Source organism: Leuciscus leuciscus (assembly GCF_965113295.1).
Source record: "Leuciscus leuciscus genome assembly, chromosome: 6".
Lineage (NCBI taxonomy): Eukaryota > Metazoa > Chordata > Actinopteri > Cypriniformes > Leuciscidae > Leuciscus > Leuciscus leuciscus.
Genome location: NC_138730.1, coordinates 4341748 through 4354599, shown reverse-complemented (window position 1 = coordinate 4354599; position 12852 = coordinate 4341748). Strand labels below are relative to the sequence as shown.

General features: G+C 36.6%; 1 protein-coding gene across 1 annotated transcript in view; it reads left to right on the top strand.

Annotated features, from left to right (window-relative positions):
* LOC309501907 (uncharacterized protein) overlaps nt 1-12852 on the top strand; it is a 427051-nt gene that overhangs the window by 288415 nt on the left and 125784 nt on the right. The window contains exon 21 of the mRNA XM_082174163.1: nt 4284-4457. Within this exon, the coding sequence (XP_082030289.1) occupies nt 4284-4457 (174 nt within the window). The remainder of the gene's footprint in view (nt 1-4283; nt 4458-12852) is intronic.

The following is a 12852-nucleotide window of genomic DNA, read 5'->3' as shown; positions in this document are numbered from 1 at the left end:
TTTGTTTCGAATCAGTGGTTCAGAGTGTGTATCAAACTGCCAAAGTCACATGATTTCAGTAAACGAGGCTTCGTTACATCATAACTGTTTCGAAACGTTTGGAAATGTCAATGGTTCACCACTGGGGGGCGATGATCTCTGTGAACCCATGAATCATGCAGATTTACTGAGATTTGTCTGTGGGTTTAACCTGATCTCTGATCAGTTTTATACATTTGTAGATGTTTTAATTAGATATTAGTATAATTAAAAGGAATAATAGTAGTTAATAGTTTCTTATTGGCCTGTTTAGGTGAGCCATCCATAAAATAAACAAAACAAGCACTGAAAATTGATAAAAGAGCACATATTATACAGACACTTGATATTTAATCATATTAGATGATTAGTTAATTGCATTTGATAGATTTTACTTTCAATAAAACATTTGTAATGGGTTTGTAGAAGGTGTTTTTATGCAGTTTTTGGCCAGCGTGTGTCGTTTCGAAACTACACGCTTAGACTAACGCTTCAAAACAGTGAATCATTTTGCGAAGAAATTGGTTTAACTGATTTGAAGCTTTGAAAAGCTTTGTTTCTCCCATCACTACTGAACACAAGTGCAGCTTTATTCAAATAAACGTGAACAAAAAAAAAAAAAAAAAAAGACTTGAGTGAGAAACATGAAGGTCACCAACAGCAGTTACAGGGAACAAAGCCAGACAGAAGACAATGGTAACATGAAGGCAGGGCCGTACGCAGGGTTTTATAAAAACTGAGGTCCCAGAGTTGATGTTGCTAGAGGGGTTTGGGGGAAGTTTTGATTTTCCTGATCTACACATGTGCAATTTAAGGTGTTTGAAGGACAAAAAAAATTGGATATCAATAGCTTTAAAAGCGAAATGCAGAAATGTTATGCTTATTGTTGACAAAACACAATCACTTATTCCAAACAGGAATGAGAAATGATTCAATGATTATTTTGCATAGATGTTACATTTCAATCAAAGCCAATGCAATTCTTCTGTGTCCAAAGGCATATGAGCAATATGTATGAGCATCAAAGATCAGTTTCAGCAACTTGTTTCTTTCCTGAATTAATCAATGTTTTTGGACTAATCAGTTCAATTAATGGTTCAATTGCTCACTCATAAAGACTGTCACGTGTCGCCCCCTTCTGGCTTAATGATGCAAGTTGCACAAACACAGACAAGTGGAGTAATACAGTGAACAGTCCCAGTGCTGATACTGGTGAAATATTCAAACACTTTAAAGGTATTCAAATATATATTTATACAATAATACTATTATGGAAATATATTTAATAGGTGCTTGTGCTGTTAACCCTCTGGGGTCTGAGCTGTTTTCTGGGCCCTGGAGGTGGTCTGACATGCTCTGACATTTGTGTTTTTTTCTGTTACTTGTGACATTTTCATGGCTAAAGTCTAATTACACTGTATTCAGCACAAACTCTGCTACAATAATATATCAGCAGCATGTATGTAAAAGTTTGTCGTTTTGAGATAATGACATTTATGCGTGGTTTGTGAAAATACAAAAAAAAATTCTCACTGAAATAAGGCCATGAAACCCATACTGATTATTTCTTCACAAGACTTTTGAAAATTGTATGACGTAGCCTAGAATATTTGCTCCAAAACTATGTGAAAATCACCCTGACTGCTCATTCAGATAAGACAATATATTGATTTTAAATTTCTAAGACGTGTTTTGTGTGAAAAAGCCTTATGCGAAAAGGCGTGATCATCCATTCGTTATGATGATATGAAATGAGATAATAGTAAAAACATAAAGCCTAATGTTTGGTGCATTTTTCCTTTCAAACGCAATCGCGCTCCAAAATATGATACATTCAAACGCACAGCGCGCTCCAAAATATGATACATTCAAACGCACAGCGCGCTCCAAAATATGATACATTCAAACCCACAGCGCGCTCCAAAATATGATACATTCAAACGCACAGCGCGCTCCAAAATATGATACATTCAAACGCACAGCGCGCTCCAAAATATGATACATTCAAAAGCGATCGCGCTCCAAAATATGATACATTCAAACGCACAGCGCGCTCCAAAATATGATCCATTCAAACGCACAGCGTGCTCCAAAATATGATACATTCAAACCCACAGCGCGTTCCAAAATATGATACATTCAAACGCCATCGCGCTCCAAAATATTAAACATTATGGTTATATATATCTATGTTTGAGCAGATATCCACAAACAGTATTTAACAGTAAACACGGGTCTAAATAGTATAATATTCACCATATATCTAGCAACAGTTCAACTGCAATGTGAAGTTTATGCAACAATACCATAAACTAATAAGTAAGAATTTCTTACCTTACATCTTTCTTGTCTTCAAATCGCGTTCTTCTTCTTCTGGGGGTAAATCCAATGTAAGCTCAGACGTGTCTTCCAAACTCGACGAAAAGCAGAGACTTGTGAAGTGTTTTGGTGTTTTGTGTTTGAGGTAACGAGGGCGTTCGCGTTCCATGTGGAGATTTGCATGTGAATCTCTTTTGCGCGAGTGGGCGTGTCGAATTAAAAAGTAATTAGCAAGCGTTTGAGATACTGGACATCCTGTTGGTTTTATACAAATTACTTAAACAGAGAATATTTGTTTTCAGTTTGAATCCGATCATTTAAAAGTACACACTTAAATGTGTATAAAGGTATATGGCTCATAAATGTGTGACAAGTATTCGCTGAGTTTTGTTTCAGTTTATAGACGTGCTCAAGAAAAAAAAGTTCACCGCGACGGAGAGGCAGAACGCACACCCTGTTTATTTTCTTTATTTTACAAAAGCACAATGTTTTGATTTGATTGTAAGTGGACACATACAAAAGTAGAAATATCACAAATTATTTTTTTATATTTCTTTTTTCTGTATAACCATAAATGACGGAGTAATTTAAGTTTATGTTGCTGCTATGTGAAAAAAATCCAGCAAAACGCGTCGGCGCGTTTCTCGACCTCAGAGGGTTAAATTGAGCTTATAGTTTCTGCTGTAATAGTGAATAACTTATATCTGTGTTAAATATGAATCCATTGTAATAATGATAATCTCACCCTGGGCACAGTGTGCAATACCTGCTCTTCCTCTCTCATCTCCATCACATTCTCTCTTTCTTCTTCTCTCAGTCTCCTTATCTTCACCTGTATATCTTCCCTTCCCAAAGCTGAGCTTTGATTGATACAGTCTTTGCAAACTGATTATTTCTGTGGTTTGTTTAAAACTTCTATTGTAAAACAGCTGTTTAGTTTCGCTGCTTACATCATATCTCACACTTTATGAGCGTTAACTGAAGTGTGTCGTGAAGCGTCGCGCTGGAATTCACACTCGACTCGCAGCTTCTGTGAACATAAAGCCCGCCTACTTTGATTTGATTGGTCATCTCAAACATTTTGACATTGATGAGTGCTTTACTCGTCCACTTTACTTTTCAGCCCGGAAGAACCAAATTGCTCAGAAAAACACAAAAATAACCAATTTCCACTTATTGGTAATACTTATGAGTGCTTTTATTATTTTCAGTGATGAGCAGCCTGTACATATCTGTTCACATCTCAAAAATGTGTTTTAGGTAGTTTCATGACCCTTTAAAAAAAATTATATGAAACTAATGTGTAAACTAACATAAATAGATCAAGACAACCATTGTATTGTTACAATGTTGGTAGTATATTTAAATGAACAATGTGTAGTCTTTCTCTGTGTTACCTGAACCTGGATATCCCTGTTTATTTGTCAGAAAAAATCTGCTGGATGAAGCTAAACACGTTAGTTGATCATCATAAATCTGATTCATTTTCTTTTCTCTTTCTGTCTTCAGTCTGAGTGGATGCAGAATTACAGAGAAACAGAGTCTCATCCTGACTTCAGCTCTGAAATCAAACCCGTCACGCCTGAGAGAGCTGAACCTGTGCGGGAATAAACTAGGAAACACAGGAGTGAAGCTCTTATGTGCCGTACTGAAGGATTCACACCTTTTGAGATTGAGGTCAGTCACATTCAAAGACAAGAATCAAAATACTTAAAATCACTTCAACAGTTTAAACTAAAACACTTTATACTCAATATCTCACAGTGAGTCTAAATTCACATTATATTTCTGCAAACATGTTCATCTTAGTATTTTGTGATCTGGTGAAATAAATATGAAGATCTCTCTTCCTCTGTTTTATTTGCTGATGAAGATGATGTGACTTTACAGAATAAAGAGTTTTCTTTTCTTCTGTCTTATTTTCTGCTCTCTCTCTGCTAATGTAGGTTAAGCTACTGTGATATGACAGATGAAGGTTGTTCTGATGTGACTTCAGCTCTGAAATCAAACCCGTCACACCTGAGAGCGCTGGACCTAAGCTGGAATAAACTAGGAGACTCTGGAGTGAAAAACCTCAGTGATCTACTGATGAACCCACAATTCAAGCTGGAGAAACTACAGTTAGTATCATTATACTGTACAGCAATTACAGTGTGACTGAAGTTTATTTATTTGAAGACAGCAGGGATTATGTTTCATTGTTTATAGCAGTGCACTTTCTGGGTTTTCCCTATTGGTCACATTTTTATGTGTTTTTATCTAAATAGTAATTGTTTAATTTCAAGCATTTGATACAATGTACTGATTATGTACATGCAGAAATCTGCCTTTTCAACAGAGAATAAAGAAGAAAGATGTCAAATAAATAGTTAAAATGAAAGAGAAGAACAGTGTCTTCCAGCACACAGAACTAGTGTGACTGGGTTTCAGAACAGACTATTGGAAACTAAATGCTGTTGTAGCTCTTCAATAAGATGATCATCATAGATGTGAACTATTGTTATTTCTCTGTCTTCAGTCTGTGTGATTGCAGTATTACAGAGAAACAGAGTCTCATCCTGACTTCAGCTCTGAAATCAAACCCATCACACCTGAGAGTGTTGAACCTGAGCAGGAATAAACTAGGAAACACAGGAGTGAAGCACGTATGTGCCGTACTGAAGGATTCACACTGTAAACTGGAGAGATTGAGGTCAGTCACATTCACATACAAGAATCAAATTGCTTAAAATCACTTCAACAGTTTAAACTAAAACACTTTATGCTCAATATCTGACAATGAGTCTAAATTCACATTATATTTGTGTAAAATTCTTTACATTCATGATTTGTTTGTAAGATAATCTCTCTTCCTCTGTTTGTGTCTTTCTAGTGTAGTCTACTGTGGCATTACAGATGTTTCTTCTTTAACTCAGTCTTTGACTAACTCAAAAGCACTGCAGTTTTTAAAAGAGCTTGATATGAGTTACAATAAGATAGGAGACTCACAGCAGCGACTCAGAGACGTGATACGAGACTCAAACTGTGTCCTGAGGTGAGGAAACATCACTGAGATATTAAAGAGATCTTCATTTACCTCTGATATGTGAACAAACCTTTCAAACATTCGTGAAAGGAAATTATCATTAAGCTTTATTGCAACAAAGGGTTTGTGTGAGAACAAAATGTGAAGTTATTGAAATGTTCAACACAAAGGAGTAAAGAGAAGAAAAGCTCACTGTCTCAGCTTTATACATCAACACCTGCTGTATTAACTGTGTCAGTAGAAGTGAATCATTTCAGTGTGAAAACAGACTTGGTCAGATTGTAGGAAAACGCTGCACTCCTGCTAAAATCAGTGCAGTTCCAGCTTCAGCTCACAGCGTCCAGCTCACATGAGAAATGTCTCTGTCTCTAGTGTGTTTTTACTGTGACAAGCAACACGTCACACTACTTTACACTTACTTTACTCTCAGTGATTTACTAAGAGCCTACAAACATGTTTAAACTAGAGGACAAACGGCTTTAACTAAAGGTTTGTGTTTGAACTCAAAATAACATTTGTATTTGCTCCCTGTGGTTTATTCCATACGCGGTACACTCATTAGTTTCTCCTTTACAGAGACTCAATAGGAGTCGCACCGACACACACACACAAACATATGAACATCATTCAGGTTTTACATCTATTATATTTAGGGTGCTTTCACATCTGTAGTTCGGTTCATTTGGTCCGGACCAAGGGCAAAAAATTATACTTTGTAGCATTTTTAAGGCGTTTTGGTTCCTTTTCACACCACACTGATCGCTCTGGTCCGAATCAGTTTATGAGTTGATAAAACAAACCAAAATGCAGTCACGTGACAACATCCACATCACTCGGAACGCATTTCCATAACTGCACTTCGTTTGGTCAGAATTAACGTGCGGGAAAATTCCAACAGAACTCCCAGAAGTAAACAAAGAGGTGGAAAATCCGGCAGACAACACACCGCTGTTTATTATGGAGAGACGACTGCATGGGCTGATTGTATCCTTGGTCATATTTTATCATATAGTTTGTCTACACCACTTTAGACAAACAATAATATTTGAGAGTGAACCGAGGATGCGGCTCGAAAATAATGTTAATAATATTTCTATCAGGCTCCGCACCTCCTCACAACTCCAAGTTTGTCCACGAGCAGCAAACTGTCAACAAACATTTCCCCTCATCCTGTAATGCACAGCGCTGCTGACTACGGCAACTGGCTTAGTCCAAAAATGCGCAGTTCTTTGGCAGGTGGTTCTGTTCAAGGTCGGATCACGTTCTCACCACAAACGAACCGCTCCAGAGTTCGTTTCAAAGCGGACCGAGACCACCTCTTCCAGGAGGTCTCGGTACGCTTGTTTGGTCCGCTTTTGGTGCGCACCCGAGTGCGATTGCCGCATTCACACCTGGCCAAACGAACCGCACCAACGGGGAAAACGAACTCTAGTGCGATTCAACCGAACTAAATGAGGCAGGTGTGAAAGCACCCTAAAAAACGAAAATATCTATATCAAGATCATGTAAAGTCGGTAATTAATCTGATTACAGGAATTCAATTTAACTTATTTTTACTCAAGAAAACTTTAATTGAAATATAATAATTTGCACTTTGTTCCACTGAACACTGATTGTTTTCTCTTCTGTTCCACTTTACAGAGTATATGAAGATCTATTGACCAATGTCAGTCGATTATTTTCATCATGGTTTTAAATCTTTGAAATGATCATGAGAGGAGCAGAAACCATCAGGTGATCCACAGAAGAGTCTCACTACTGTCTATGAGGAGAAATAAATGTGTAAATGTGTTTCATAAAGGTGGAAGAGACTCAGACTTCACAATTAAATAAAGCAGCGTGTGTGTTAGCATGCGTATTAGAAACATGTGATATTGAATGAGTCATGTTGGTTTATTATTCAGGCAAATGATGGTTTAGTTGTAATTAAAGGTGGAACAGAGGAAGAAGCTCAGATGAGTGTCAGCAGAAATCTTCAGTATCAGGCCTGCAAATATAATAATGTTTGGATTGAACTCATCCATAATTATTACAATATTTCTAATCATGAACGTGATTGTCAAGTATAGCACATACATGTTTCAAAAGATATAAAGTTTACATGTAACTTTTAAACATTTACATTATCTCTCTAACATTTTATACACAGAATATCTTTATTGTTATTGTTTTATTGTATATGAAGTTAGTTATGTGTGTGTGTGTGTGTGTGTGTGTGTGTGTGTGTGTGTGTGTGTGTGTGTGTGTGTGTGTGTGTGTGTGTGTGTGTGTGTGTGTTGCTGATGCACAGATCTACTGTATATTGTCTTTGTTCTGTGGATGAAGTCTCTTCTCCTCTACAGACGACTAAACATGTTTACCAGTTAACAGCATTTGTGTGTGTTTCACTCGCTCCTCAGATAGCAGACGGATGTGGGCCACTTCAGGCAATGATGCGGCACTGCAGGTCTTCTTATGACCCGGACTAAATGTCTGTGAGCCTGAAGTGGCCCATATGATAGATAATGAATATGGCCCAAATATCACAAACCAGATGTGGCCCAGTTATCTTAAAACATAACTGGGCCAGTTTTGGCAAAGATGAGGGACTATAATCACTGTGAATCTGAATGTGAACCTAAAGTGGCCCACACATGACATAGCAAATATGGCCCGATTACATTACAAAATAATTTGGACAACATTTGGCAAATCAATGCCACAGTCAGCACTGGCTAACCAGGGTGTAAACCTTATGGCACTGTGTGTGTGTGTGTGTGTGTGTGTGTGTGTGTGTGTGTGTGTGTGTGTGTGTGTGTGTGTGTGTGTGTGTGTGTGTGTGTGTGTGTGTGTGTGTGTGTGTGTGTGTGTGTGTGTGTGTGTGTGTGTACTGTGCAGCACAAACACAGATGTGCACTAGCTCTTACACTCAGTTAACTTATGTTGTACATGTTGGTAGAGTGTCCAGAAACCCTAACCCTACACATAACTTATCCTTAAAGAGGGAAATGACAGGTAAATAACCAGCACCAAACCCTGGTTGTAAGCATAAACTCAACATAAAGTGTAAACTTGTCACTCAAATATGATTTGTTGTTTGGAATGCAGGATTAATAAAGATGTTTATCCAGAAACATTTTTGTTGAAATCACATTCACCTGTAAGGCAGTGTCATCTTATAAACTGCTTGACTCTGATATTCTATAAAAAAAGAAAAAGAATAAATATTTAATTTGTCTTACATTTTGACATTTTTTCATAAATAGCCTATTGATAAATTAATTTATGAGTGAGTAAATGAATGACAAATCTGCACAAACTGCTATGAGAACAATTTACTGTTATTTTAAAATTAAAATTTTTCAAACCTTTTTATTATTCATCCATGACACACACACACACACAAAAAAATTCTGATTTGCTGGAAAACCCTTAGGCTTCTACTTTGTTAGAGATAAGTTAAGTCAAGTATAGTTGATCTCTATTTTTATTTATTTATTTATTTTTAATCAAATACACTCTTTGCACGAACACTGCTGACGTATTTCTGGAAGAATCTCAGCCAGCGTCTTTACTTCCGCTTAGCGCTTTCTATAGCGAAGTGTACTAGCGGCAAAACTTTCATAAAGTTAATTTTCTCAGAAACAGAGACAATGATTTTAGAAACCGATTCACTAGTCGGATTTCGCATGATATGAGAGAATACTCATCCTCAAAGTTGTCGATGTAGCTCGCCTCGAAATATATATAATTTAAAGCCCTTCTCTTTCTTACTCTTAGGTGTGACAGCTAACTGTCTCACAATATTGTTAACATCATTCACGGTAACCGCTGGAAGTTCTTGTAAACAGCGAGTGTAATTTACCATTATCTCCACCGAAGGCAAAAACGGCTTCCGACGCAGATGTAACTGGGCGGGCTGAGACAAAACGCGATCGTGCATAGAGCCTATTGTATAATACTCCTTTTATCTTACATGTTACTTACTTTATAAAATAATATTAACAACAATAACAATCATAATGACTTTATTTTGTAATTATATATACCTCCGTGCCAGCGGAGTTTCGTAGTTTGAAATTGTTAGAAACTCTCACGCTCCCAGATGACGTGGTCGTTGAGCGCCCTCAGGCGACCGTTATAATTACATTCACGAATGAATACGCGCCTACAGATGATAAACGAATATTTTTAAATCATCCTCCAAATTATCATCTCTTCCTTACAGTTTAACGAGTTAACAACAATGCCACAAATTATTAAAACACTGGCTGTTAGTAAAATACATTAAATTGAGTTAATGCCTAAATATATTTTAAGTAAAAAATAATATAGGTTACCTATATAATTTACCTAATTAATATCATTTCATTTTATTTTAAAATTCATCTATATAATATTTTCTCAATATTTTAATATGTTCCATCCATCCATCCATCATCTTCCGCTTATCCGGGGCCGGGTCGCGGGGGCAGCAGTCTAAGCAGAGATGCCCAGACTTCCCTCTCCCTAGACACTTCTTCTAGCTCTTCCGGGGGAACACCGAGGCGTTCCCAGGCCAGCCAGGAGACATAGTCCCTCCAGCGTGTCCTAGGTCTTCCCGGGGGCCTCCTCCCGGTGGGACATGCCCGGAACACCTTCCCGGGAAGGCGTCCAGGAGGCATCCGGAACAGATGCCCAAGCCATCTCAGCTGACCCCTCTCAATGTGGAGGAGCAGCGGCTCTACTCTGAGCTCCTCCCGAGTGACTGAGCTTCTCACCCTATCTCTAAGGGATCGCCCAGCCACCCTGCGGAGAAAAAAAAAAAAACGCACTGTTCCTCCTGGATCCGAGGTTCTACTATCGGCCGTATTCTCCTCTCTCTCTCTCTTGAATAAAACATATTAAAACATATTTTAATATGTTTTATTCAAGTAATGAATAATAATAATAAAACTAGCATGAAATAAATGTTAAAGCATAAATAAGAAAGCTGTAAAGTAATCTCTGGTTTAAACTTGCTTGCTAAACTTGCTTGCTCTCGGACACACTCGGCCTCTTCTCACACACTGTCGCTCGCGCGCAGACACACTCGGCATACATAAGTAGGGGAGAGCGGGGCACAACCTAACGCTTTTTGACTTTCTCAGTTTGTGTTAATCTACTTAGGGTTCAGAGAATTAATTTTTTCCCACATTCATTTCCCACATTTAGTACAATTGTTTTGTTTCATTAATACAGTGTATACTTTTTTCTTGATTTACCTTGAAAGAATGTAAGTGAAATGTGACAACATGCCCCATAGGTGAGGTACATTATAACATGACCATATGACAGATTAAAATGTTATCTGATCTAATAAAAACTAAACTATTTTGCCAATGAAATACAATAATTAACGTTTTTATTTAAAATAATAGCACTTTTTTTTAACAATTAAAAATAAACTCATTTTGAGTTTAACAAAACACAGCTATAACAACATAGATCATAATAATAATGAATAATAATTCACCTTTATTCACCTTTTTCTCATAGTTTCTCAATAGAATTCATAAAAGTATAGAATAGAATATCATATTTCTAATAGGGGCTCATTGTAACGCAGTGTGACAACATGCCCCGCCTGCACAACTGGGATTTATTTACTGGCTTCAAGTTCAAGCTTGATGCTTCTGTGCAGAACAATGACTCTCTCCCCTGCACTCCCTCAAGCCTGTGGTGAGGGAGAGAGCGCCACCTCGTGGTCATATAAAAGTGGTCACTCGTGGTCACCATCTCGTAGAGGCACAACATCTCTTCACCTGGACTGATCTGCTGGTGCACTGACCTGGCCAACTCAACTCGAGCTGATGAGCCATCTTAGAGAAACTGATGAAGACACATCTTTTCTGTCAACACCCGTTAACACTAACACTTACTAATACATCTGTTTTTTTCAATAAAAACAAAACACAACCTTGCTATGTGTCTGTGCTAGACTAACTGAGACTTGTCACAGCACTTAGATGTTGCTCTTTAGTTAATTTGAGTTTATTGTTCTCATTTGAAAGTCGCTTTGGACAAAATTAGCGTCTGCTAAATATGATTAAATGTAAATCTTTAAAAAAATGTAATAAAATAAAAACCTCTTCTTTGCTTTCCCTATTTCTCAAATAGCCTACATACATTTTTTTTATAATAATAGAAAATCTGAAAATTTAAATGCAAGAACCCAACAATAATGAATCTTGAAACAATCACACACACACACACACACACACACACACAAAAATGTTCAATGAAAAAAAAAAAGCATCCTATGTGATGAAATAATTGCGATGATGTTAATTTCCTATTCTATTCACAAACTATTGTTTTATTTTTACAGTTATTTAAGATCTCATTGATTTACATTACAAGCTCTCGGAATTTCATCAAATATTTATGGCCATATGAATATCACCAACGCCTCCCAACTGCACCAACTTGCTTATTTTTTGCTCAGTTCATTTTTTTTTTTCCTATGAGTATGAGCTCCAAATTAATACTCTATGAGCTGTAAAAGCCCGTTATACCAACGGTGATACAACACATGAAGCACATTAGACTTGTCTGACCGTTATTTCATATATCAGGCTTTACAGGCTTAATAAATAAAAAAAAACAAAAAAAACCCTCAGCATTAAACAGTTGCTAACAGCAATTAAAATGTGTGTAGAAATATGTTAGACCAGTACATGTCTCCAGAAAGCAAGGTTAACTATGAAAGCTCGTTTCTGCCACAGAATAAAAAATGTAATTGGGATTTTTTCCCCTCACTATTGCATATTTATATATGAGATATAATTGCGAGATAAAGTCAGAATTGACAAAGTTGCAATTGTGCGTTATAAAATCAGAATTTCGAGATAAAGCCTATACATGCATTTCTGAGAATTATTATTTCATTTCCTTTATAACACACAATTCAGACCTTATATCTCACAATTCTGAGAAAAAGTCTGTAAAGTCGCAATTATCTTTTAAAATGTTTTATTCTGTGGCGGAAACAAGCTTTATTTTTTGTGATTATCTTTTTATTTCACTACCACAGGATATATACATTTTATGTTATTATACATCAAGTATATAAACATTAAAATTAAAACTATTTACAGTTGCCAAAGCCTTGAAAAATAAATAATAATACTAATAGATGCAAAATAAATAAAATGCAATGCAATTTGTGGCATTGTTAAGACCCATTTAAATTATGCATTAAACCTGAGGAAAAACAGGTGGTTTCAAAAGAGCGACAATAACTTTGTTCCAAACATCCAAAGTTGAACTTCGTGCTTTATGAATGACAGCCAGTGATCTTTCTATAAGAACAATATCTCTGAAGTAATTATACCATTCTTTTATTGATGGGGATCCAGAAGAAAACCAAGAATGAATTATGGTCTTTTTTGCAGCAGTTAAACCTGCAAATATAATTTTCTTAGAAGCCAATTTAGTACCAATAATAAGTGATGAGTCATCATTAAATAAAAATAAAGTAAGCCGTTTAG